Source organism: Alexandromys fortis, unplaced genomic scaffold (genome assembly GCF_014885135.2).
Source record: "Alexandromys fortis isolate MF-2015 unplaced genomic scaffold, M_Fortis_MF-2015_v1.1 scaffold_127, whole genome shotgun sequence".
NCBI lineage: Eukaryota > Metazoa > Chordata > Mammalia > Rodentia > Cricetidae > Alexandromys > Alexandromys fortis.
In genome coordinates this window covers 59,265-84,716 of record NW_026068006.1, presented here as the reverse complement: position 1 = coordinate 84,716, position 25,452 = coordinate 59,265, and the positions used below count along the sequence as shown (strand labels likewise).

The 25,452-nt window shown below is 41.4% G+C and overlaps 1 protein-coding gene across 2 annotated transcripts in view; it reads left to right on the top strand.

The window, feature by feature from the left end:
• The window catches only part of Ednra (endothelin receptor type A), a 60,471-nt gene that overhangs the window by 2,765 nt on the left and 32,254 nt on the right, over positions 1-25,452 (top strand). For both annotated transcript variants that reach the window (XM_050161567.1, XM_050161566.1), the window contains exon 2: positions 1,044-1,516. In XM_050161567.1, coding sequence (XP_050017524.1) covers positions 1,097-1,516 — 420 coding nt within the window. In that variant the 5' untranslated portion in view covers positions 1,044-1,096. The remainder of the gene's footprint in view (positions 1-1,043; positions 1,517-25,452) is intronic.

Genomic DNA, 25,452 nt, shown 5'->3' with positions numbered 1-25,452 from the left:
ATGTATAAAACGCTATTGTTTCGGAAGCGCTTGGCCGGCCATGGCACTGAGCTGGCCCTATACCTTGTGTGCCGGTCAATGTGTCTTGCTTTGTCTACATAGGGACTAAGATTCAACTTAGTGTTGCCCCACGACCGCTACCAAAATTCATAAAAGTGGTCAGCCACAGTCTTGAGCAGAGTCCAGGAAAAGAATGTGAGTCTTAAAATTTAGGATTAGTTGTGTGCCTTCAATACACACCACTGCCCGTAAAGGAAGCTATGGTCTTCATGTTCAGATTATTAAAAGAAAGACACAGAACACTGAAAGAGAAGGAGCTATTTGCCTTCGATTGCTAGCTTCTCTCCTCCAGCCATCCTCGGGTTTCTAGTGTCTTTTCTTTAGTGCTAGAGGAAAAACCTAGATTACTGAGCAACAGGGACCATGTGCCCTTTGCAGGTGACAGAGCAAATGAATGCCAAGTAGTCTTTTGATAACACCTGGCCTCCCTCCTAGGCTGTTGAATTGTTAGATGTATTCCTAGCACTAAGGAGACGTCTGGCTTTAACTGAACGCTTCAAAGCTCTAGACTACACCATTGCCCCGCTCGTTCCTGCCATGTGCAAAACAACACTCACTAGGGGAGCCTGAAATTTAAGTCACAGAATTAGATTCTTGTCTTTTGTGCCTCCATATGAAGCAACTTTTCCTCTTTTACCAAAAATGTTTCTGTCTCACTTTTGGAAGATTCAGGTTCTTCTTAGACCAAATGAAGAGAAAAACCTGCTGTTGTTGGGGGAAACAGAAATATCTTTATTTGTATTATGGTCTAGATGTAAAAGAGCTGTAGCTAGAGCCCAGACGGAGGACGAGCGGGGGTCATTTCTTGCTGTAATAGATCTTTGGTCTTTTCTATTTTGATCTGGGTAGGCTGAAATAGTTATATCACAGCCAATTACCAAATATGGACTATATTTTCATTAAATTAGTCATCACCTTTGGGGGCTGATAGATTTTGTAGCAAAAAATGATAAGAATTTTTCCTACTTTTTTTTTTCTTCCAGGTGAAAGAAAGGTGTAAAAACAACTTAAGACTTTTCTTCAGATCCACACTAAGATGGATACTTTTTGCCTCACGACATCCCTTTGGCTCATCCTGGTGGGAGGAGTAATCAGTGACAATCCTGAGAGACACAGCGCAAATCTAAGCAGTCAAGCGGGGGACTTCACCCCTTTTCCGGGGACAGAGCTCAGCTTCCTGGGAACCACTCATCGACCTACAAATTTGGCCCTGCCCAGCAATGGCTCAGTGCGTAGCTATTGCCCACAACAGACTAAAATCACGACAGCTTTCAAATACATTAACACTGTGATATCCTGCACCATTTTCATCGTGGGGATGGTGGGGAACGCAACCCTGCTTAGGATCATTTACCAGAATAAGTGCATGAGGAATGGTCCCAATGCACTCATAGCCAGCCTGGCCCTGGGGGACCTGATCTACGTCGTCATTGATCTCCCCATCAATGTGTTTAAGGTAGGAAACTCCCGTGGACTTTGCTGACCTCTGACGCCTGCTCTGTTCTGACTGGGAGACTTAGTTCTGCTGTCTTATAGCTCATTGACGGTGTAAGATTGTTACTGTTATGTATTAGACTATTTTCTAACTTAGCTGTTGACAAAACAGTATTTCAAGGATGACCTTTGAGCTGTGTCTACGGCATGAAGTGGGTTCCCACACCAGTGCTCAGTTTGCTGGCTCCACAGGAGCTCGTGGAGCAGTCAATGACTGGAAGATTTTTGAGTTTTTAGGGTGAGATGTACCAAGCTCCCAAAGAACATAAAGTTAAATATATATTCAATCTTGGTTATCTTTCGATGGGATGCTGTTCAGAATAGATACCACAGCAGAGCTTCAAGTGGAACGCTTCTATTTTAGTCTGAGGGCCTGGGTGGATGGTTGAAGGTGACGGACTTGCTGGCTTCCCTCACTATCTGGTGACTTGGAGATAATGAAACCCATCCATAGAAGGCCAGGACAGATTTACTAACTAAAACCATTCACAGAGGACTGTTTGCTCCTTCCCTTTTCCAGCTGCACCGTGTGCCCTCCCCTGAGTTAGGCAACAGGGGTCCAAAGATAACAAGATAAGTTGCTGCTTCAGTGAGGGAAGATAAGTGTCTAAACATTGCGGTGATTGCCCTGCCTTAGAGACAATTTAAGCAAAATAAACTAAAACCGAAAGAAGCAGGATATTTCATATTTGCTACAGTCTTTGTGAGAAGGAAATGCTAAAAAAAATTAGTAAAAGCCAAAGGAAATTGGCCTATGTGTGCTGCGTGTTCAGAGATGCCTCACCCTAAACCCAAGGAAATTGCTTTCCCTAGACTTTCTTTCTCGCCCCCTCCTTCCCCTCCCCATTCCCCCTTCTCCTTCCCTTTTCCCATCTCCCTCCTCCTCCTCCTCTTTCTCGCCTTCCTTTTTCTTCACCACCTCCTCTAATGTGAAGTCAGCCTCCTCCCCATCTTCTTTTCCTCTCTCTGCTTCCTCTTATTTCTTTTCCTCCTACTCTTCCTTTTCCTCTTCCTCTGCCACAGAAATAAATTAGTCTAGGTCAGTGGTTCTCAACCTGTGGGCCGTGACCCCTTTGGGGGTTGCATATCAGGTATCCTGCATGTCAGATATTGATACTATAATTCACAACAGTAGCAAAATTACAGTTATGAAATTGCAAAAACATAATTTCATGGCTGGGGAAGTCACCACAAAATGAGGAACTGTATTAAAGGGTCACACATTATGAAGGTTAAGAACCTCTGTTTTAAGTGATACAATTCTGAAATGTTACTTTAAACTGCTTTGTCAGTTGAATTATGAGTATCAGGGTAGCCTGGGGTCTCCTCCCCGTTTCTGGTAGATGTGCTAATCCAGTGAAAACTCATGACAACATCACAAGCACCAGTGTTCAAGGACGAGAGATGGAAGAAGTGGTTTGTTGTTGTTTTCTCCTTTAGTAGGCTTTCTCTGTTTAGTCTGGGCTGTCCTGGAGCTCCCTATGTAGTCCAGGCTGGCCTTGAACTCACTGAGATCCTCCTGTCTCTGCTTCCTGTGTGCTGGGATTAAAGGCATACATCACCACAGACAGCTGATATTTTTTTAAATGTTAAAGATCTTTCAAAATTGTACCATGTACTTTTTGGAAAAGTAGAGAAATTAAGACAATAAAGTTTGAATGCATGTGATTTCAGTTTGAACACAAAAACCGAATTGTGGAACTAAACTATGAAGCAAGGTTGAAAATACATAATTAGTTTAAATGTTCAGTACATGCTTCAAAATTTACTTTTTTCTCTTAAAGAGTTTTTAATTTTCCATCTATGAGTTGTCAAGAGTACTTCTAGTGATAATCTCCAATGACAGATTTTACAAGTTTGTCATGCATGACGTTTGGTCAAAATTTGACTCTTTAGTCTGAGTTGATTATTGGTGAGCATTATTATGAATCCTTAATTATTTGTGTGTAGACACTGGCTACCTAGCTCATTCATCTTTGTTCAAGAGAATGATTAACATCTCTGAACTCACTCCCTGCTTCTGTTCTGTCTGAGGCATGCCCTGTGCAACTCTGTGCAAAGCAGTCTTTTGGCAAACCAATAGGGGAAGCTGCAGGGGAGCGGGGGATGGGGCATGGTATGGTGGGGGCTGCTTGTCTTGAGTTGCTCCTGCCAATCAGCACCTTAAACTTCATTTCCACAGGACGGTGAGTCACATTAGCTGAGTGTGTTCTGACTATTGCAGAAATCCAAATACAATCTACATTGCGTTCACGTAGCAATTAGATGGACAGACACATCCATGTCCGACTCTGTGGTTCTTCACTTTGGGGGCTTTCATGATTGATGCACCTTGTTATAACTTGAAGTAGTGTGGACAGTTTGGTCATGGTGCTTTCACATCGCATGACTAGCTGTTTGATTCCTGGTTTTTAAATGCAATATGAATCGAGTGGACCAATATGAGTTTGAGAAGTTAAATCTTTTAAAATATTTAAACATTAAGTATTTCAATGATTACGCCAGTCCTCTTTTGAGGAAAGGAAACAGCACTGCCGTGAGCTTAAGGGGCCCCAACAGTGACGTTCTCTCCACACTGTCCTGTCCTACTCTTCCCCAGGTCAGAAGCGCATGACCTCTACCCAGGCTAGTCAGGAGACATCCTTCCGGGTAGTGGGGTCAGGCCCTGTTCCTCTCTCCCTCGCTGCCTCTTGCCAGTTCACCCCAAGGCATTCAGTTATCGCCTGTCTCAGACTTGGATCCTCTAGCCACATCTGGTTCACAATGTCAGCTCCTGCCCATCTCACTTCATCACTGAATTTAGGTGCCCAGAAAGTAACGTAGAGATTTCTCTAAAAGCATGGATGCATGAACTCTTTTCATCTCCCTCGTTACTGGAAGAATTATGTTGAAAGTAGAAGGGCTGGCCAATCTTCTAGACTCTCTAAGTAGTTGAGTTTCAGGGCCGGGGATGTGGTCCAGTGGACCAAGTATGAGGACCTATGTTCAAATCCCAGCACCTGAGTGAAGAGCCAGGCATGGCAGCACACGTCTGTAACCACAGCGCTGCGTAGTGGACACGGGTGGATCCTGGCCACTTGATGGGCAGCCGGTCGAGCAAAAAGAGCGAAGTCCAGGGAAAGCTTCCTGTCTCAAAAAGCCTTTGACCTCCACATCGCACACACACACACACACACACACACGCACACACACCATACACACAAGATGAGTTTTCCATCACTCTTATTCTGTTTAGCAGTCACAGCAGATTTTTTTTAAACTCGCAGTCCATTTTTTCATTAAACAAAGAATTTTTTTAAGTTGTAGGAATCTTTAAAAATACTATTACACAAAAATGGGTCAAGTCTTCTTGGAACTTCCATTTCACTACACATATTTAAAGTAGAAGCCACAGATACATGGGGTGATCAATGCATGTTTTCATCCAGGAAGCACAGGCTCAAAACCACTTACCTCAAAGTCTGTTTCACCTGACATAATGTACAGGCAAGCCGAGCTGCCTCGGTCGCTCCACACACCCGAGGGCGAAAGCAGATGTACAGGCCTCCAGGGAGGGAGACACCTGGCGTCAATGCCCCTCTGATCCAAACATCGTATTATCGTAGCCTTATGACTTTCCACCCAGCATTCCCCATGTGATGGACCAGAAACTGTTTCTTTGGCAGACAGCTAATATAGTTGGGATCACAGTCGTCCTTGGGCATCGACACTTATTGCTTGACATGCGGCTTTAGCCCTTAGGCTGGAAAGGTGGGCCAATAGTCATAGCACTGACTGCTCTCGCAGAGGACCTGGCCTTGTACCCAGCACTCACTCTGCAGTTCACAAGCTCCTGTAGCTCCAGGTCCAATTCCAGAAATCCAGCTTTCTGGTCCTGCAGGTTCCTGAACGCACATAAATTCATGCACACACACACACACACACACACACACACATAAATAAATAAATCTTTGTTTTTTTCAAAAAAAATTCTTGTTGTGATAAAAACCCACTTCCATTAGTGGTACTTAACTACTGTTTGGTCTCACTTGTACATGAGAAAAGACGGGTTAGAAATAGGCTAGTTACCTTTCGTTGAGTCTTACTCAAATGGGGGATCATAAGTTTTCTGTGACGAATTCTCCTGTGACATAGGCCCTCTAAAAATTTCATCTCAACGTGTGATCTGAAACTCTGTTCTGCCTCAGTTACTGCAACCACGCCACTTACATACTCGGCCTAAGGTGTCTTGGGTGGGAGTCCATTTGCAGAAGCGGGCTATGTGCAGACGGCACCTTAGGGCAGCTAAGTCAGTGGCAGCTCAGTCACATGCAGCAATGTCCAGAAGAAAGAGAGACTACCATGGCTGGCATTCTGCCTATTAACGTTGTGTCTCTTTTCTCTCGTTTAGGAAGGGATTGTACAGGAGTCCACAGAAGGGGTCAAGGGAAGCAAGTGTCACACATAGCTGAGCTGTTTCCCGTCCATCATTAGCCATGTAGTGGGGGCCTTGGTGACTTTCCATGGTCTCTAGGCATTTGTACCAGTAAGCTCGACCCCAAATAGTTGCTGTCAAGGCATTTAAAGACCTTAAATCAAAACCTGGGTTAGCTCGGGAGTGTATATGTGGCATTAGGAAGAAATGAATCAAAAAAGGAAGAGAAATGGCTCCAGACTTTGCTTACACGCACACCCTCCCACGGGTGACAAGATGGGCCACAGAGCACAGATGAGTGCCAGTTGCTTCTGGGGTCTCGGACCCCAAAGCCTTGCAAGTGGTGGTGCTGAGGGACAGCTGTGACAAACTTGATCAAGGACAACTCTAATTTTTAGTTGCTCAAATGGCAGATAATATCATAATTGCAAAAGAAGACTAATAAAAAGGGGGAGGGAAAGAAAGAGCTTGCATGATCTTTCCGATGCCCAAGCTTGCAGTCTGTACTGGATACACTAGAGATGGATTTAATTTGCCAGCAAAATGCATTCTCTAATATCCAGTATTCAAGAAGTACAAAATTTGGCCAAGAATATCATTATGTTCACAAAGCATTTGCGTGCTAGAATGGCAACACAATGCAAATATCATCTCTGTATTTGAGAATCAAAACTAACCCCCGTTAGCATATTGGTTAGATACATAGAATGTAATAATTTTTATTCTTTAATGATTTAGGAAATTATATTTATATCAGGTAGTATTGCCTGCCAGAATATGAGCTATGCTTTGCAATAAAGTAGAGACCTCAAAAGTATGGTTTGTGGGTGGGCCAAAGCTTGGCAGCATGTAGTTTCAGGATAATACCCAGATGTTCACACAGATGTTCCCATAAGCCATTGCGCCTTGCCTTTTAAGCAGAAATAAGGATGAGAGAAAACATATGTATGAGAGAAACAGGGTGAAACAAATGAGAGTTAGGCTCGCGTGGAGAGGCGAAGAGCTGAGCTGTGGCACAGGTCCTCTGGCAGGGACAAGCTCAGACTGCGGGAGCTCTTTGGGCAGTACAGTGAATAACGCCTCCACTTAGCGCAGAGCGAGAAGTAGGTTCGTGAGAATCAGATTCTGTATAGTGACTGGTGACTACTGATTCCGGCCTACTTTAGGCAACCACCCCTTACTGGGAGCAGCAACCAAGTTCGTATGAAATCATCAGGAGTGTTTTGCAGTGGGAAGCCAACGCTCCCAGGGCCTCTTGCTGGCAGAGGATCTGAGCAGGGTGGCAACAAAAGGCTTTTACCTAAGGCCAATGACTCTCCATATTCACCCAGTCTCTGCATCGTGTACTCTTTTGAGGGCAGCGGTTACGAATGTCATTTCATGACACAGCCAATCACCGAGACAGTTTGGGTCTCAGAAATAAGCTGCCATGACTTATACACCAACTACCCTAGAGATGTTCGATACCACAAGAAGCTCGGTAACGCTTGTTCTGATTAGACGTGCTCCTTGACTGTTGAAATTAACTTCAAATTGATTTTTTCTTTTCTTTTCAAGTTATTTATTTATTTTTATTTTATGTGCATTGGTGTTCTGCCTCTCTGTATGTCTGTGTGATGATGTCAAATCACTTGGAGCTGGATTAGAGACAGTTGTGAGCTGCCATGTGGGTGCTGGGAATTGAACTTGGCTCCTCTGGAAGAGCAGCCTGTGCTCTTACCTGCTGAGCCATCTCTTTAGTCCCCATAACTGATTTCTCTGAGAACTTCAGATGATGATGGTGATGAAGCTGAGACAATGATGATGATGATTTAACCAAAGGATTTTTTATTTATAGACTAGGTACCTGTTGTCTACACCTCCTATTTTCCAAATTAAATTCCATATGTGGTATTCACACTACTCCTACTGCGTCTTCCACAGAGAGAAGCAGACCTTTTTCATTCATGCCGGTAGCCATGTTATAAGCATGAAGTGAACTGCAGAAATTGCCCCCACATTTTAATAGAGAAAGCCTATTCCTTTGGTGCAGATCTGTGCCCCTTGCTGGTGCCCTGTATTCCAGCCGTACATGCCTCCTCTCCAGTGCCTGTCTCTTTAGGCTTCTATCTACTCCAGCAACCTGACCTATCCAAGATCTCGAGATGGTTCATCCTCTTCAGATAATTTCCCCTCGTGTCTCTTCTGGGTTTATTACACTCTGTATTCCGGAACTCAGCCCCAGCATCTTTCTGCCTGGCAGCTATTCCTGACCCAGACTAGGTTGCTGCCTCCCATGTGCTCCCACGACATCCTCCCATTAACCCTATGAGAACATTTAACACATGCTCCATTGTATTTGCCAATCTATTGGCTTGCCTGCAAGTTCCTTGAGGCAAGTTGTCATCATTCCCATGTCTCATTGCCTCTCCTATGCCTAGCTTAAAATACTTGATGAATGAGGGTTAAAAAAAAAAAAAGCATTGTAGTTAACTCTATTAGACTGTTTTTCTCCCAGACCTAAAAGCAGACTTGATTTATTGACTTTCTTACTCAATTTATTGACTTTCTACTCTGCTCGCCCCCACGAATCAGAATGACTTGGGGCTCATAAAACTGAAAAAACTTGAGAGAAACAGAACACCACACCGTGACTGAGTAGACCCCATCCCTGTGTTTCTGGGGGCCAAGAATTCTTTTCCTATGGCTCAGGAATTATGCTATATAATTTCCTCTCTCTTTGGGAATATACAGCCAGACAAAAAGTCTTTCCAAAATTACCATGCAATACTCAGTTTTAAACTTATTTATGATGTGATTTAGATAGCCATATTTAAACCCACAAGTGATTTAGAATAGCGAAATGAACATCCATATAAGAGAAATTTCATTTACTTTTCAGAGAATAAGAAATGAGTTAAACGTTTCTGGCACTGTGAAGGCATGTTCATTGCAAAAATCCATCTAAATGGCTTAAGAATAAATATACACATGAAATGACAGAGTGATAATTTATTAGCCAGTTTTCTGTTTGTTGTTAGGAAGTTGCTGTCTGGACAGACTTCAGAACCCTATCCAGGTTTTCCTCCCTCCCTTCTGACTGCTCATTTCCTGTGTCTGGGAACCTTATTGCTTTCTCTCATGGTCGTGTTATGTGATTATTCTCATGTGGGTTTGCTGTGCTGACCCTTGGCATCTGCCTTAAAGCACAGTGTTCCCCACTTCAGCTATGGGGGATGGAAACTATCGTAACTGCAAGACTCTTTCCCTGGCCAACGAGGGGAAGATGGTTTCCATTATTGTTGGGAGGTTCTGAGAGGTAAATGGAGTCGTGGCTGATGGGATTTCTCCATCAAAGAGTTCACTCCTCCTAACCAGAGTTTGCTTTATTCCATACTGAACATAAAATGAACACGTGAAACCAATTTAGAAAGTAGTTTTCATAGAATGTACATGTGGGTGTGTGCGTGCGTTCATGCATGCGTGTCTGCATGCATATGTGTATGTGTGTTGCCTTGATTGCAGTATTCTGACTGATAAAAGCAGATGACTCTGGTGTAGATTTCTAGTGTAAGCTTACACGTTGCAGAAGATGATGCAGTTAGTGTGGGCTGTGCAAAGTCAGGGGAGCCTCTCAAGCTGAGGTCAGGCTAGCATGGCAAAGTGCTTTAGGACACCCTGCTGGGATGCAAAGGCTGCCTCCACACTGGCCATGCTCTCTTGGGAACTAGGATGATGACTTCCTGCATCTGCAGTTTTTTTTTTTTTAAACTGGGGCCAGCTGTTCTAGAGAAACTTCTGCACTGTGAGGTTAACTGTATGATGGTAAAACTGAATGTGTCATTCAGGGTAAATTGTGGATAGCCTTGTATCTAAATTTCAACATCAACATTTTTCATTTAAATGTGGAGCATCTGAGTTCTTTGGCCTCAGGATCCTGAGTCAGACGCACCCTCAGAAAGTTACTATCAATTGCACACTTATTAGTGCAAATTTAGAATCTAAATTCCTCTTTCACTTTTTCAAGTGAAAGTTAAAAAGTTTTTAAAATTTTAAAACAATTTTTCTTAGACTACTATGAATAGTGGAAGCAAATTTCAATCTTTTCATAACTCTTGTTCAAACTCAGGACTTGGGGCTGCAGAGGTGGCTCAATGGTTAAAAGTAACGATGGCTCTTTCTAAGGACCTAGGTTTGATTTGCAGCACCCACGTGGCAGTTCACGATTGTCTGTAACTCAGGTTCAGGGAACCCAGGCTCTTTTATGTTCTCCTTGGGCACCTTGCAGTACCTGATACACAGACACGCATGCAGGCAAAACACTCTACATATAAAAAACTGAGTAGAGAGGAGACAATTTAAACAAAATAGGAACCCAATCAATTCAACTTTGTATTCACAAGCCAAAGAGAAGGCAAATACTTAACCATTTGATGACTGAGTTTCATTAGGACTTTATTTCCTAAGTTTTCTTCATTAACTGTAAAATAAAGACATTGGGGAAATAACAGTAAACAAAACTCATAGACACTCTCACCTCTGTGGAGTTTATAAACTCATAGACACTCTCACCTTTGTGGAGTTTATAAACTCATAGACACTCTCACCTTTGTGGAGTTTATAGGAAAGAACAACAGGCAAAAGGAAGATAAATAAGCAAATATGTATGTAGAAAAATGCTGAGAATAATAAAATGGGACAAGAAGAACTATATTAACTATTAAGTAGGTAGAGGAAGGGGACTCAAAATAAGGTACAATTGAACAAAAACTTATATGGGGAATTGAGGTTGTAATTTAGTGAAGTCTTTGCCTGATATACACAAAGGTCTGGATTTGTCTAAAGTACCACAATTTTTTTTTTCTTTTTGGCTGTTGTATTTTGTTTTCTAGGTTTTGGACATTATGTTATATTGTGGGTTTTGGCTTGGTTTTTTTCTGTTTTGTTGTTTTTTTTTTGCTTGTTTGTTTTTTGAGAAAGAACTTAAAGTTGGATGGATAAGAAGGAGGCAAGGATTTAGAAGAACTTGAAGGAGGGTAAGAAAATTATCAAAATATATTTAAATTTAAAAATAGTTTTAAATAAAAAAAAGTAAATGAAAACTGTGGAGGCACACACCTGTAATCCCAGCACTTGGGAGGCAAAGGCAGGAGGCTTTGGGATTTAAGGTCTCTCTCAGCTACGTACAGAATTCAAGGCCATTGTGAACCACTTTAAGACCCTGTCTCAAAAAAAGAAAAAGAAAGGAAAGGAAGAGCAAGGGGGACAGATGGAGAAGAAGTGGAGAAACAAACTTTGCTGACTATCTAAGGCAGAAGTATTCCCGGTGCCGGAAAGAGTAGGTTCAAAGGCCCTATAACAAGATCACTGCTAAAAGTTTAAAGAAAGCAAGACGGCCATGATGGCTTAGTGGGAGGGATAAACGGGAGAGGCAGATCACAGAAGCCTAATCAAAGGTGACCACGTCTGTAACTTACTTGTCTAGATCAGGAGGCGTGGTTAATAATTGCCTTTGGGTAGATAACAGGCATAAATCAGGAGTGATTTGTGTATATAGCAAAGTGGAGGAAGAAGACAAAATATGTATATTAATTGTGAAGTCTGTAGAGAGAGAGTGAAAATTTACGTGGGGAACTGGGATGTAATACAGGAGGAGGAGGGATAAAGTGGGAAGAACGGTCCATCTGTCTCCACGTCCTTGTGAAGCCTGTGGCTTTCTTCTCTGAATGAGCTGGAGAGTTTAGAAAGGTGTGCAGGTAAGGGTGTGGTCTGGCTTAGACTCTAACAGGAACATCTCCATACTAATAAAACAAGAACGGGCTATCATAAAAGATGGTCTGTATGCCAGCCTCTTCACGGCTGTTTATTTCCTTACTGTGTGTGGGCTCATGACTGCACACGCGTGGGAGTCAGAGGACAACTTGTGGGAATCACTCTCCTTCCACCATGGGGGTTTCAGGGATCAAACTCGGGTTGGCAGGCTTGGTGGCACGCATCCTTGCCTAATGAGCCATCTTGAGGTCCCAATATACTGATATTTTATTCTGAGAATAGTTATTTCCTAACTTAGTGTCCACCCTCTGCCAGGCTCGCTAAGGCTCTCTCCCTAAGAAATTTACAACATGCCGCTGTTAAATGACAAAATTGATACACAGACTATTTCAGTAAATCTCCTTGAGTTCATGCAATACACAACTGCAGAGCTAGACCAGAGACTGCTGTAAGTCAGTGAGGCTTCTTCCAGTACCTCCTAAAGCAAATGCATCTAAACCCCACTGCTATCCCAGAAGCACAGCTCCCAAGACCTCAGTGACAGAAGCCATCCATCCCTCTTCTCAAGTTCAGTTTGTAAACTTTATTTGCTCACTAATCTATTTATTACGGCACTGGGACTGGAACCCAGGGTCTCAAATACACAGGCAGCATTCTCCCACTGAGCTACAGTCCACAGCCCCTAGCAGTCTACTTCTCTATTTAGAATGGATGTAACTTATTGTTAAGGGAAATGTGGACACTAGAGCTTTCTCTCCAGTATCGCAGCTGTGCCGGAGACTTGCACACTGCCTCAGAGTACCTGGTAATCGGGATTTGCTATATTTATTGTCATGAGAGTGAGATCAACCGACAGAACAAAACATGGGAAATAAAATATAAGTAAACAGACTAAGAAGAAAGGTTGGACTCTTGGATGGACTCTTGCCTAGACACATGCTTAGAGGAAGACTTTTGGCCGTACTAATGTCTTATAGTTTCCTTTAGCAATTGAAAGGCCCGGCAACAATGTGTCTCCAGACACAATGCAGAAAGATGGGTTCCTTTGGCTTATTCACCATGTCAGCTGAGATGGAAAGCCAGGCTTGGCTGGTAGAACTGAAGGTTGTCTTTGTAGACTTGCTTCCCATGTGCTTGCCAGGTGCACAAGAATCTAAAGGACAATGTGGAAACGTAACATGTGACATTTAGGGAAATATCTAAACTGATTGTTAAAATAAGTCAGAAGTTCTCAGTTTTAAAGGTGTTTTTTTTAATTGAACTCTTATCACTGTATGTATTTACAAGATAAAGAGGCATTTCGGTACTCGCAGTACGATGTGTGGTGATAGACTTCCGTTATCTGCATCCTCCAACATTTGGCTGTATTGGCGACATTTGGAATCCTCCCTACCAGCACCGTTTCTAAGTTGAAGTCTGCAGTTAAGTGTTCTCAGCTGCCTCTACTCTGCCACAGAACACTGCAAGTTACTCTCTCCCAGCTGCTCTGTATTCGTAGTCATCTTGGCTTGGTTTCATTCTCACCACCTCCAACCCCGTTTCCTGATAACCCCTATTCTGGTCTTTACTCATTGAGAGCATCTTCCAGCTCCTGACATGGGATAAAATGCTCTCCTTACCTCGTCATAGCTTATCTTGCTTAACATCACACCTTTAGTCCGTCCATCTCACCATGAAGATGGGGGCAAATCCCCCACTCTTATGGGGCTTACACATAAAGCACACTGGCTATGAAATAGTTCCACAGAATCTAATCAATGGAGAATTTCACTATTTGTCCCTGATTTAAAATATGACTTGAGAATGTTCACACTGTCCAAAGTCATTGCCTGGATGCATGCCTATTTGTCAGGTATGGGATGTTATGCATCTGTATCGTGTGTGTTTAATGTCAGATAAAGAATCTAATCACGGTGAAGTTTTAGCTCACAGGAAGACTTAAATCTTAGGTTCTCAGAGTTTACTGGAGTTTCTCTTTAAAGGGGACTTTCCCCAACTACTGCCATAGATTTATGCGTTTGTAGAAGCTAGTCCTATAAAAATGGCAGCAGTGCCCCGTCATTTAAGCACCATAAGTTAGACATCCCGCAGCAGTAAACGTACTGAAAAAACGTGCTGCACAAAGTGAGCACAGGCTCACCACTATAACCAAGACAGGCAGAATGCTTCCCAGGTGCCCCACTCAGCATCGTAACCCTAAAGAATCCCTTCCTGACCAATGGCGTGAGGGTGCACACGTCTGAGCTTCCCCTTCCTGATGAACGGCGTGAGCATGCTCACCTTTGGGCTTCATTCCTATGGATTCAGCTCATGAGATCTATTATTTTGTGTCTGGCTTCTTTGTCTCACCAACAGGCCTCTGACAGTCATCCGTATGGTGGCGTTGGGTTATAGCTCATTCCTTCTCACTGTGGGAAAGTGTCTCATTCTCTGAATAGGGAATTAAATAGTTTTCAGTTGTTATGAGATGTGTACATGTGAACATTCTCACATATGTTCTTGTGCACACATTTATGCACTCCTGTTGCATGCATGGGTATATGCTGAATAGACATTTTAATGTGATTTTTATACTAAAACATTGATACTTTAATTAACAAGTTTGGAGAATGATATCAGGACAAAGTACAGAATTATGATTGAAGTAGAATTTTCTAGGAAGATTTTTTTTTTTTACTAATTCAAAACCTTAGTCAGCCATGTAGCCTATTGTAAACTTTGTCCATTATGGTTCTTGACCTTTCAAGGAGATCTGCTATTTCTGCCCAGATGGATAGCCTTTGGGTCAACCCACACACTGACTAAGCATCTGAGAAAACAGAGAAAAACTGAGGATACTTGTGACTTCAAGTTATACATGTTCTTCAATGATACAGACAAATATTAAAGTTAGTCTGAACCCCAGGGGAGTTTTACAGTCTGTTTGTTTCTCTGTCTGTTTATCCGTGACAGCTCTGACTAGTCTGGAATGCACTGTGTAGACCAGGCTAGTCTCTAACTCAACTCTCCCTCCCAAGTACTGGGACTAAAGGCCACCTGGCTTTTATAGAACTTTTGAAACCATAGAGCACACAGACTATTTTTAATGTAAAATACCATAAAAACATCCTTCTCCCAGAATAATAGATCCATCAGAAATTCCAATGGTCAAATTAATCTCAAAAGACACAGAAAGAAATAAGGTTTGTCTTCGGAGTTTCGCACTGCCGTTTTAACAGACAGTCTTCTTTGTAAAGCTAAGGCACACTGTGAAGCATGGTTAGGAGAAACGGGCGCAGCCAATACATTTCCAGTGGTCAGAACTGGGTTGTCAAGGCACTCCTTCCTGACGGTACGGTGTGCACCGGGTCTGCCCACTCCTAGGTCGCTAACACAAGAAAAGTACACTGAGAGGATTAATAGTGAAAGCTGTAAAAACTTTTGTTGAGTTTTTTTGAGCTCTACATTTTTCTCTGCTCCCCTCCCAAGGTCCCCATGCTCCCAATTTACTCAGGAGATCATGTCCTTCTCTACTTTCCATGTAGATTAGATTTATGTAAGTCTCTCTTAATGTCCTCATTGTTGTCTAGGTTCTCTGGGATTGTGATTTGTAGGCTGGTTTACTTTGCTTTATGTAAACTTATAAGTGAGTACATGTGATAATTGTCTTTCTGTGTCTGGGTTACCTCACTCAATATGATGTTTTCTAGCTCCAGCCATTTGCTTGCAAATTTCAAGATATCATTATTTTTCTGCTGTGTAGTACTCCATTTTGTAAATGTACCACATTATCCTTATCCATTCTTTGGTCGAAGGGCATTTAGGTTGTTTCCAGGTTCTAGCTATGACAAACAATGTTGCTATGAACATAGTTGAGCACATGTCCTTGTGATACAATTGAGCATCCTTTGGATATATACCCAAAAGTGGTATTTCTGAGTCTTGAGTTAGGTTATTTCCTAATTTCCTGAGAAATCGCCACACTAATATCCAAAGGGGCTGTACCAGCTTGCATTTTCACCATCGACGCAGTAGTGTTCCCTTTTCCCTACAATCTCTCCAGCATTAGTTGTCATCAGTGTTTTTGATCTTGGCCATTCTTACAGTTCTAAGAGGGAATCTCAGAGTTGTTTTGAGTTGCATATCTCTTATGACTAAGGATGTTGAACATTTCCATAAGTGTCTTTGAGCCATTTTAGATTCATCTGTTGAGAGTTCTCGGTTTAGGACTGTACTCCATTTTTTATTAAATTATTTGTTCTTTTGATAACCAATTTCTTGAGTTCTTTGTATATTTTGGAGATCAGACTTCTCTCTGATGTGGGGTTAGTAAAGATCTTTTCCCATTCTGTAGGCTGTCATTTTGTCTTGTTGACTGTGTCCTTTGCTTTACAGAAGCTTTTCAGTTTCAGGAGGTCCCATTTATTAATTTTTCTCTCAGTGTCTATGTTACTGGGGTTATATTTAGGAAGTGGTCTCCTGTACCAATGCGTTCAAGTGTACTTCCCACTTTCTCTTCTATGAGGCTCAGTGTGACTGACTTTATGTTGAGGTCTTTGATCCATTTGGACTTGAGTTTTGTGCATGGTGATAGATATGGATCTATTTGCATTCTTATACATATTGATATCCAATTATGCCAGAATCATTTGTTAAATATGCATTCATTTTCTACTTGATATTTTTTGCTTCTTTGTCAAAAATCAGGTGTTTGAAAGTGTGTGAATTAATATTCAGGCCTTCGATTCGGTTCCATTGGCCCTCCTGTCTGTTTTTATGTCAATACTGGACTGTTTTCAGTACTGTAGCTCTGTAGTAGAGTTTAAAGTCAAAGATTGTGATACCTCCAGAAATTCTTTTATTGTACAGGATTGTTTTGGCTATCCTGTTTTTTTTTTTTTGCTTTTCCATATGAAGTTGAGTACCATTCTTTCAAGGTCTGTGAAGAATTTTGCTGGGATTTTGATGGGTATTACATTGAATCTGTAGATTGCTTTTGGTAAGATTGCCATTTTTACTATGTTAATTCTACCTACCCAAGAGCATGGGAAATCTTTCCACTTTGTGGCATCTTCAATTTCTTTCTTCAAAGATTTAAAGTTCTTGTCATACAAGTCTTCCATTGTTTTGGTTAGAGTTACGCTGAGATATTTTATGCTATTTGAGGCTATTGTGAGGGGTGATGCTTCTCTGATTTCTTTCTCAGCCCACTTATTATTTGTGTAGGGAAGGGCCACTGATTTTTTGAGTTAATCTTGTATCCTGCTGCATTACTGAAGGTGTTTATGAGTTGTAGAGATTCCTTGATAGAATTTTTTGGGTCGCTTATGTAAACTATTATATCATCAGCAAACAGTGAGAGTTTGACTTCTTCTTTTGAGGTTTGTGTCCCCTTGATCTCCTTTTGTTGTCTTATTGCTCTAGCTAGGACCTCGAGAACTATATTGAATAGATATGGAGAGAGTGGACAACCTTGTCTTGTTCCTGATTTCATTGAGATTGCTGTCTCCTTTTAGTTTGATGTTGGCTGTTGGCTTGCTGTATATTGCCTTTATTATGTTTAGGTATTTTCTTTGTATCCCTGTTCTCTCCAAGAACTTTATCATGAAGGGATGTTGTATTTTGTTGAAAGCTTTTTTAGCATCTAATGAGACGATCGTGTGGTTTTTATTTTTCAGTTTGTTTATATGGTGGATTACATTGACAGATTTTCATATGTTGAACCATCCCTGCATTTCTGGAATGAAGCCAACTTGATCATGGTGGATGATGGCTCTGATGTGTTCTTGGATTCAATTTGCCATTATTTTATTTAGTATTTTTACATCAATGTTCATGAATGAGGCTGGTGTGTAATTCTCTTTCTTAGTAATGTCTTTCTGTGGTTTGGATATCAGGGTAATTGTAGCCTCATAAAAAGAGTTTGACAATGTTCCTTCTGTTTCTTTTTTTTTTTTTTTTGTTCCTTCTGTTTCTATTGTGTGAAATAATTTAAGGAGTATTGGTATTAGTTCTTCTTTTAAAATCTTATAGAATTCTGAGCTGAAACCATCTGGTCCTGGGCTTCTTTCGTTTGGGAGACTTTTGATGACTGTTTCCATTTTTTTCAGCAGTTATAGGTCTGTTTAATTTGCCTATCTGGTCTTGATTTAAGTGATATTTATCCAGAAAGTTGGCCATTTTCTTTATGTTTTCCAATTTTGTGGAGTACAGGTTTTCGAAATATGACCTGATGATCCTCTGGATTTCCTCTGTGTCTGTTATGTCCCCCTTTTCATTTCTGATTTTGTTAATTTGGGTATTCTCTCTCTGCCTTTTGGTTAGTTTGGATAAAAGTTTGTCTATTTTGTTGATTTTCTTGGAGAACCAACTCTGTCTCATTGGTTCTTTGTATTATTTTTTGTAGTTGTTGTTGTTTCTATTTTGATGATTTCCGCTCTCAATTTTATTATTTCCTGCCATCTAGGTCTCTTGGGTGAGTTTGCTTCTTTTTGTTCTAAAGTTTTCAAATGGTCTGTTAATTCACTAGTGTAGGATTTTCCCACCTTCTTTCTGTAGGCATTTAGTGCTATGAACTTTCCTCTTAACATTTCTTTCATTGTATCCCATAAATGTGGGTATGTTCTGTGGTCATTTTCATTGAACTTTAGGAAGTCTTTAATTTTCCTCTTTATTTCTTCCTTGACCCATTGATGATTCAGGTGAGCATTGTTTAATTTCCATGTGTTTGTGGGCTTTCTGGAATTAGGATTGCTGTTGACTTCTAGTTTTAAGCCATGGTGATCTAATAGCATAAATGGGGTTAGTCCATTTTTTTGTATCTGTTTAAGTTTTGTATCTGTTTTATGTTCCCAAGTATGTGGTCAATTTTTGAGAAGGTTCCATGAGGTGCTGAGAAGAAGGTATATCCTTTTATGTTTGGATAGAATATGCTATATATGTCTGTTAAATCCATTTGAGTTATAACATCTGTTGGTTCCCCTATTTCTCTGTTAATTTTTTTTGTCTGACTGACCTGTCCTGTGGTGAAGTCTCCCACTATTAGTGTGTGGAGTTTAATGTATGATTTAAGCTTTAGAAGCATTTCTTTTATATATGAGTGTGCCCTTGTATTTGGGGCATAGATGATCAGTATTGAGATTTCCTTATGATGAATTTTTCCTGTGACTAATATGAAATGTCCTTCTTTGTCTCTTTTGATTGATTTTAGTTTGAAGTCTATTTTGTTAGATATTAGGATAGCTACACCAGCTTGTTTCTTAGGTCCATTTGATTGGAATATTTTTTTCTCAACCATTTACTCTGTCTTTGAGGTTCAGGTGTGTTTCTTGTATGCAGCAGAAGGATAGATTCTGTTTTTCGTATCCAATCTGTTTTAGCTTGTGCCTTTTTATAGGTGAGTTCAGTCCATTCATATTAAGGGATATTAATGACCAGTGATTGCTATCTTCTGTTAGTATAGTTTTTATTTTTGGTGATGTTAATTTGTGTGTTTTTCCCTTCTTTGGGATTTGCTGCTGTAAGATCATCAATTGTCTGTGTTTTTGTAAATGTAGCCTACTTCCTTGGGTTGGAGTTTTACTTCTAGTACTTTGTGTAGGGCTGGGTTTGTGGCTAGGTATTGGTTAAGTCTGGTTCTGTCATGGAATATCTTGTTTTGTCCTTCTATGGTGATTGAAAGTTTCGCTGGGTGTAACAGTCTGGGCTGGCATCTGTGGTCTCTTAATGTCTGCATAACTCTTGACCATGACCTTCTGGCTTTCATTGTCTCCAATGAGAAGTCAGGTTTAATTCTCATAGGTCTGCCTTTCTATGTTACTTGGCCTTTTTCCTTTGCAGCTCTTAATATTCTTTCTTTATTTTGTATGTCTAGTGTTTTGATTATTATGTGGCAAGGGGACTTTTTTTTTGAACGAGTTTATTTGGTGTTCTGTACACTTCTTGTATCTTCATAGGCATATCTTTCTTTAGATTGGGAAAGTTTTCTTCTATGATTTTTGTTGAATGTATTTTCTGTGCTTTTGAGTTGAACTCCTTCTATACCTATTATTCTTAGGTTTGGTCTTTTCATGGAGTTCCATATTTCCTGGATATTTTGTGTTAAGCTTTTATTAGATTTAATGTTTTCTTTAACTGATGAGTCTATTTCCTCAATTGTATATTCAACACTTGAGATTGTCTCTTCCATCTCTTGTATTCTACATGTCTGCATTTGTGGTTCCCCATCATTTTCTCATGATTTCTCTTTCTATAATTCCCTCAGCTTGTGTTTTCTTTATTGTCTCTATTTCTGTTTTCAAGTCTTGAAATTTTTCTTTCATATGTTTGATTGTTTTTTCTTGGATTCCTTTAAGGGATTTGCTGGTGTCCTCTAATTTTTTGTTTGTCTTTTCCTCTATTTCTTTGAGGGAATATCTCACTTCCTCTTTAAGAGTTTCAAATATTCTCCTGAAGTTATTTTTATGTCATTTTCTTCTGCTTCATCTATATCTCATTGTTCAAGTCTTGCTGTTGTAGGGTCTTTAGGTTTTACTGGTGTTCTGTTGCTCTTTGTGGTATTGTGTGTGTTCTTACTTTGTCTCCTCATCTTTTCCTCTAATTGGTATGGTTGGGGCCATCTGGGACTCTGATGATTAATCTTCTAGGTGCCAGTGGATCCAAAGCTCAGATGGTTGTTCCTCATGGTACAGTCAGTGCCACAGTTCTAGTTACCCCGTTGGTCACTCTATGTTCCTGGAAGTCACTCAGTTCTCCCAGGATTTGCTCCACTTTCTTGGAGTTTGCTGTCTCAGGCCTGCTTTGGTCTTGGTTGCCTGCTCAGACCTGTTTCTGTAAATGTCCCTGGTCTGGATCTGCTCCTTTTGGGGGTCCCTGGCTTGGGGATGGCCCTGCAAACATCTTTGGCTCTGATCTTCTCCCTTGGAGGTCCCAGACTTAGGTGTTTCCGGATCCACAGAGGTCCTGGCTCAGGCCTACTCTCTCAGAGTTCTCAGACTCACACCCAAACACACAGGGGTCCTAGCTCAGGTCTACTCCCTTGAAGGTCCCAGATTCACTCCCAAACCTGCAGTGGTCTCTGGCTCTAGTCCTCTCAGCAGTTGCTCCCTGTACCTATTCCTGTGGAGTTTGGCCATTCCAGGCCAGCTCCAGTCCAGGTCGCTGGCTCAGTCCTGCACCAGTAAAAACTTTCTAAATTGTAAAACATAAACATAAATCTGAAAGAAAAATTCCTTTTTAGCCACCAGCCAAGTATACATCATAGCATCCCCCAATCCAAATTTATCTAAATGCTGTTCACATCTAAATAGAAATATCCACAAATACATTAGGCCACTCCTTTTCTCACTGAAATTGGACAAGTTTTTAACTCTTTGCCACTTGCTTAGCTTTGTTCATAACCTTGTCTTTCAAGCAGTGAGAAGACGGGCATATTGGGCAGCCAGAGTTTTAGGTAGGCATTCATGTTTCCAGGAAGGGGAAGAAGGGAAGCCTGGCCCTTTTTTCCTTAGGGAAGGTTCATGCTAACTGGTAATAAAGCTGTTAAAGATGAAAAAAATATTGCAAACTTGAAATATTCCATATGAACATTTCTATACATGACATTTGTTTAGATCGACTGATTAAATTGCATTGTCATCATTAAAGGAAGTGAATTTTCTTCCACTGTTCCTGGAAAGATCAGGGATAACTTCTTTCACAGCCCTAAGAAAAGCCAAGTGGCCCACAGAAAAGGAAGACATGTGGAGGTGAGATACGCCTGCTGTGCTCCATTTAACACTGTGTGCACATGCATGCTTGGAATTCTATGACACCATGTTCTTTGCATACATAGACCTTTCTAGATTGCTGGAGAGAAGGAAGGGAAACTATAGGGGATGGCAAGAGGGAAGCAAAGTCAGGTGATGGAAGACTCCCCACCAGGCTCATCTCTTAGATGCCAGCTCTCAACAGACACCCTGTGTGGATTTAAGGGTGCTCAGATGCAGTGTGTGAGACTTCTACCTATGGTTTTAGTTATGAAAGAAGCCTGAAGAACCAGAACCATTTTTAACTTCACAGAGGCAGGCATTCCAACCAGCCCTTGTCTTTTGTTACTTTTCTAGTATGGTGATAAGACACCATGACACCGGCAACTTATAGAAGAAAGAGTCTGTTTGGGGCTTACAGTTGAGAAGCTGAGTCCATGAGTTACATCATGGCAGGGACCATGGCAGCAGGCAGGCATGGCACTGGAGCAGTAGCTGAGTGTTTACATCTTAATCTGCAAGTAAGAGAGAGAGAAACTGGGAATAAGCATGGGCTTTTGAAACCTCAAAGCCTCCTTCCAGTGACATACCGCCTCCAGCAAGGCCACACCTCCTAATTCTTCCCAAATAGTTTCACCGACAAGACACCAGGCATTGAAATCTATGAGCCTATGGGGACCATTCTCATTCGAACCACCGCAGCCCTGCTTGCAAGTGGAGCTATCCAGGCAGCCTTTAGTTGCTATACCATCCATGTCCCCTGTGAATTTGAAGTTCATTTCTTGTTTCCAGGGCACTAGTGAACTGTCTGAAGTGATGAACATCTAGTTTCCCTGTGAAATCTCAGGTGACAAAGTCAATTCTAGAACTGATGGTATCTGATAACAATTTCTTTCTCAGCAAGAATTTCTGGATAGGTGATGAATGACGAAGACAATATTTGTCATTGGGTTGCTTTTCAGTGTATGTGGTTCTTGGTCCATGCCCACATTTTGCTCCAACTACCCCTTCTCTGTGAGTGCCATGCCTTTCAGGGACAGTTCTTCCTCCACTAGCAGATGTACTCTCAAGCATTTATGTCTTTACAGTCAATAAAAATGTTCAGAGGAAATTCTAATTTTCCTTTCCTTTCTTCCTTCCTTTCTCTTTTTGTTTTTTGAGTAAGGAATGCCTTCTTTTCACACACGAAGAGAAAATGATGAACACATTGAGTTTTCCTGCTGGACCAGTTGCCCCGTTTCTGTTTCTTTTATGCAGCTAGTGTTTATGTCGGTTTTTTTTGTTTGTTTGTTTGTTGTTTGTTTGTGTGGTTTGACAGGATTTTACTCTGGACCTAAACAAGCCCTTGACTTGAACTCATGGTAATCCTCCTTCCATAGCGTCTCAAGTTCTAGGATTATAGGTACAAGCTTTCATGCCTGGCTTTTCTGTTGTTTAGTTGTTAGTTAGGTGTAAGTAGGAGACCAAGTAACAGGCTTCCTTCTAGAAGTCCCTCTATATCTCTCTCCTCCACCTCCCTACACCTCACCCCCACTTGCACCATTACATATTCCAGTTTCTTAATCAATATTCTGCAGCTTGGTCTTTTCATTTATCATTCTATCCCAGAGGCCTTTGAGAATATATAAAAGGCTATTTCGTTCTTTTTACAGTTTCACACTCCCCACTGTGAGAGGACATCATAGTTTGTATGATCATTTGCTTTAACAGACAATGCTATAATTATAGATGCGTACATACACCCTCCTTATCAGTATGGGTATGATGAACACATGAGAAATTTCCTCACATTCCTGGAACCAAGGGTTACTATGCATATTGCTTTGGCAACTGCAGCCAGATTGTTTCCATAATAGTTACACTTTCTTGCACTCCCAGTCACAATGGAAAGGGTTTCTGTTTCCTAAACATGTTTTTTTAAATTGAGATTTTTCTTTCTTTTGTATTATCTTTTTTCAATGCCAAGGAGAATGTTGAGAACATAGGCCCCTGAATAAAGTACTTGCTGCCCAGGTGTGAGGACCCGCACTTGACTTTTCAGAGTCCTCCTGAAAGCCAGACATAGTGTGTGCATCTGTAAGCCCAAGGCTCCCAGGACGGGTCAGGAGGTGAAGGCAGGAAGATCTCCAGGGTCTGTGGGCCAGACACAGTTCATGCATCTGTAAGCTCAGTGCTCCCAGGACAGGTCAGGAGGTGGAGGCAGGAAGATCTCCAGGGACCTGTAGGCCAACTAGCCTGGCAGGCACAGCAGAAAAACTACAAAGAAACTTGTCTTAAACAGGGTGTAAAGCAAAGACTTGCTCTCAAATTCTGAATTCCACATGTGAACTGTACCGTGTTCTCTCTCTCTCTCTCTCTCTCTCTCTCTCTCTCTCTCTCTCTCTCTCTCTCTCTCTCTCTCCCTAGTGTTGCTTATAAGAATAGTGAAATAAAGTGGAATAATTTGGAAAATCCATTGGGTCTCATAACAAAAAGCTCAATAAATCATTCACTTATGCTTAAAAATAAAGAAGACACTAACTCAGAAGAACGGAGTAGAGTGCTCGACATTTTCCTGCTCTGGGGCAGGCAGTGATGTACACTCTGAGTCAGTGAGTTCTAAACTCTCATAACTTCAGAATTTATTCACCCGAAAGTGGCCAAATCCGTTCACCTTCATACAGATTATTATTAATTATTAGAAAAAGAATCTATGGCACACTCCTCCAAGCTACTGTACATCACAAAATGTTCAAAGTGGAACCAAACTATTCCATCATCCTGGAAGAGATTTCTAAATTCAGGTTGAGAATAAAGTGAGGCCACCATTGGAGATGGCGGACCATGCTCCTTTTTAGAATTGAATTGGTGAATTGCAACAACTGTTTTCCATTTCGTTTTCACTTGCATTTTTTGACAGATTAATGAAAACCTGGTCCAAACCCTGCCAGCTGGGCTATGGCTCAGGCAGGAGCTGGAGCATGAGACAGAAGTCTCTAGTGCCAACTTAGACAGTGGCACTCACTTTAAGGCTGATGTCATGTGGCAGCCATGGGCACTTTGAGTATCATGACTAGCTTGACTCTGGGTCTCATTGAACTGAGCTAAGTGTCAAAATGCCCAGTGTGCTGTGACCTCTCCGATGTGTAGGCTGAGGTAGGTCCCATGTGCCACGTGCTTATCCCGTGTGTAGGCCGAGGCGCAGTGTGCCGTGCCCTCACCCGTGTGTAGGCCGAGATCCAGAGCAAGCACAGATCCCAGGAAACCAGAAGTGACAAAAAAACGCTTTCATTCCCATGCAGAGCCCCTCTCATCGGCCTCACTAAGGCATCCGGCGTCCCTCACACTGTCCTCTTCAGATTGCCATGCTGAAAGCTAATGGAGGCTAGAGGCTACAACTGTAACAGAGAATGATGGTCACAAGTTCCCAATTAAGATCATGGCTTGTTTGCTTACCTAACAACAAACAAAATAAAATATCACCAAGGTTTTTATGTGATCTTTAGTAAGCTATGTGACATTTCTATCCCTTTGAGTTGTCCCATCTTTAAAAGTACCTTGACAGCCAGCAGGACAGTTCAGTGGGAAAAGGCACTGGCCACCAAGCCCAATGATCTGCATCTTAAAATAGAAACACACATGGTGGTGGAAAGAGCATGCACCAGCAAGTTGTCTTCTGACCTTCCACACACATGCACGCATCTGAGTGTGTACACACACACCACACACACATATCTCTCTCACACCACACACACACATCAAACACCATAAATACAGACACACCACAACATACCCACACACACCACACACACACACCACACACACATCAAACACCATAAATACAGACACACCACAACATACCCCCCACATATCTCTCATACACACACCACAAACACACACAGATGTACACCACATACCCATAAATATATACAAATATACACACACCAATAAAAACGTAAAAATATATATAAGTTTACTGATCTAGATTTATTTCCTCTAATTTTTGTCTTCATTTTTGTATTCTTAAAA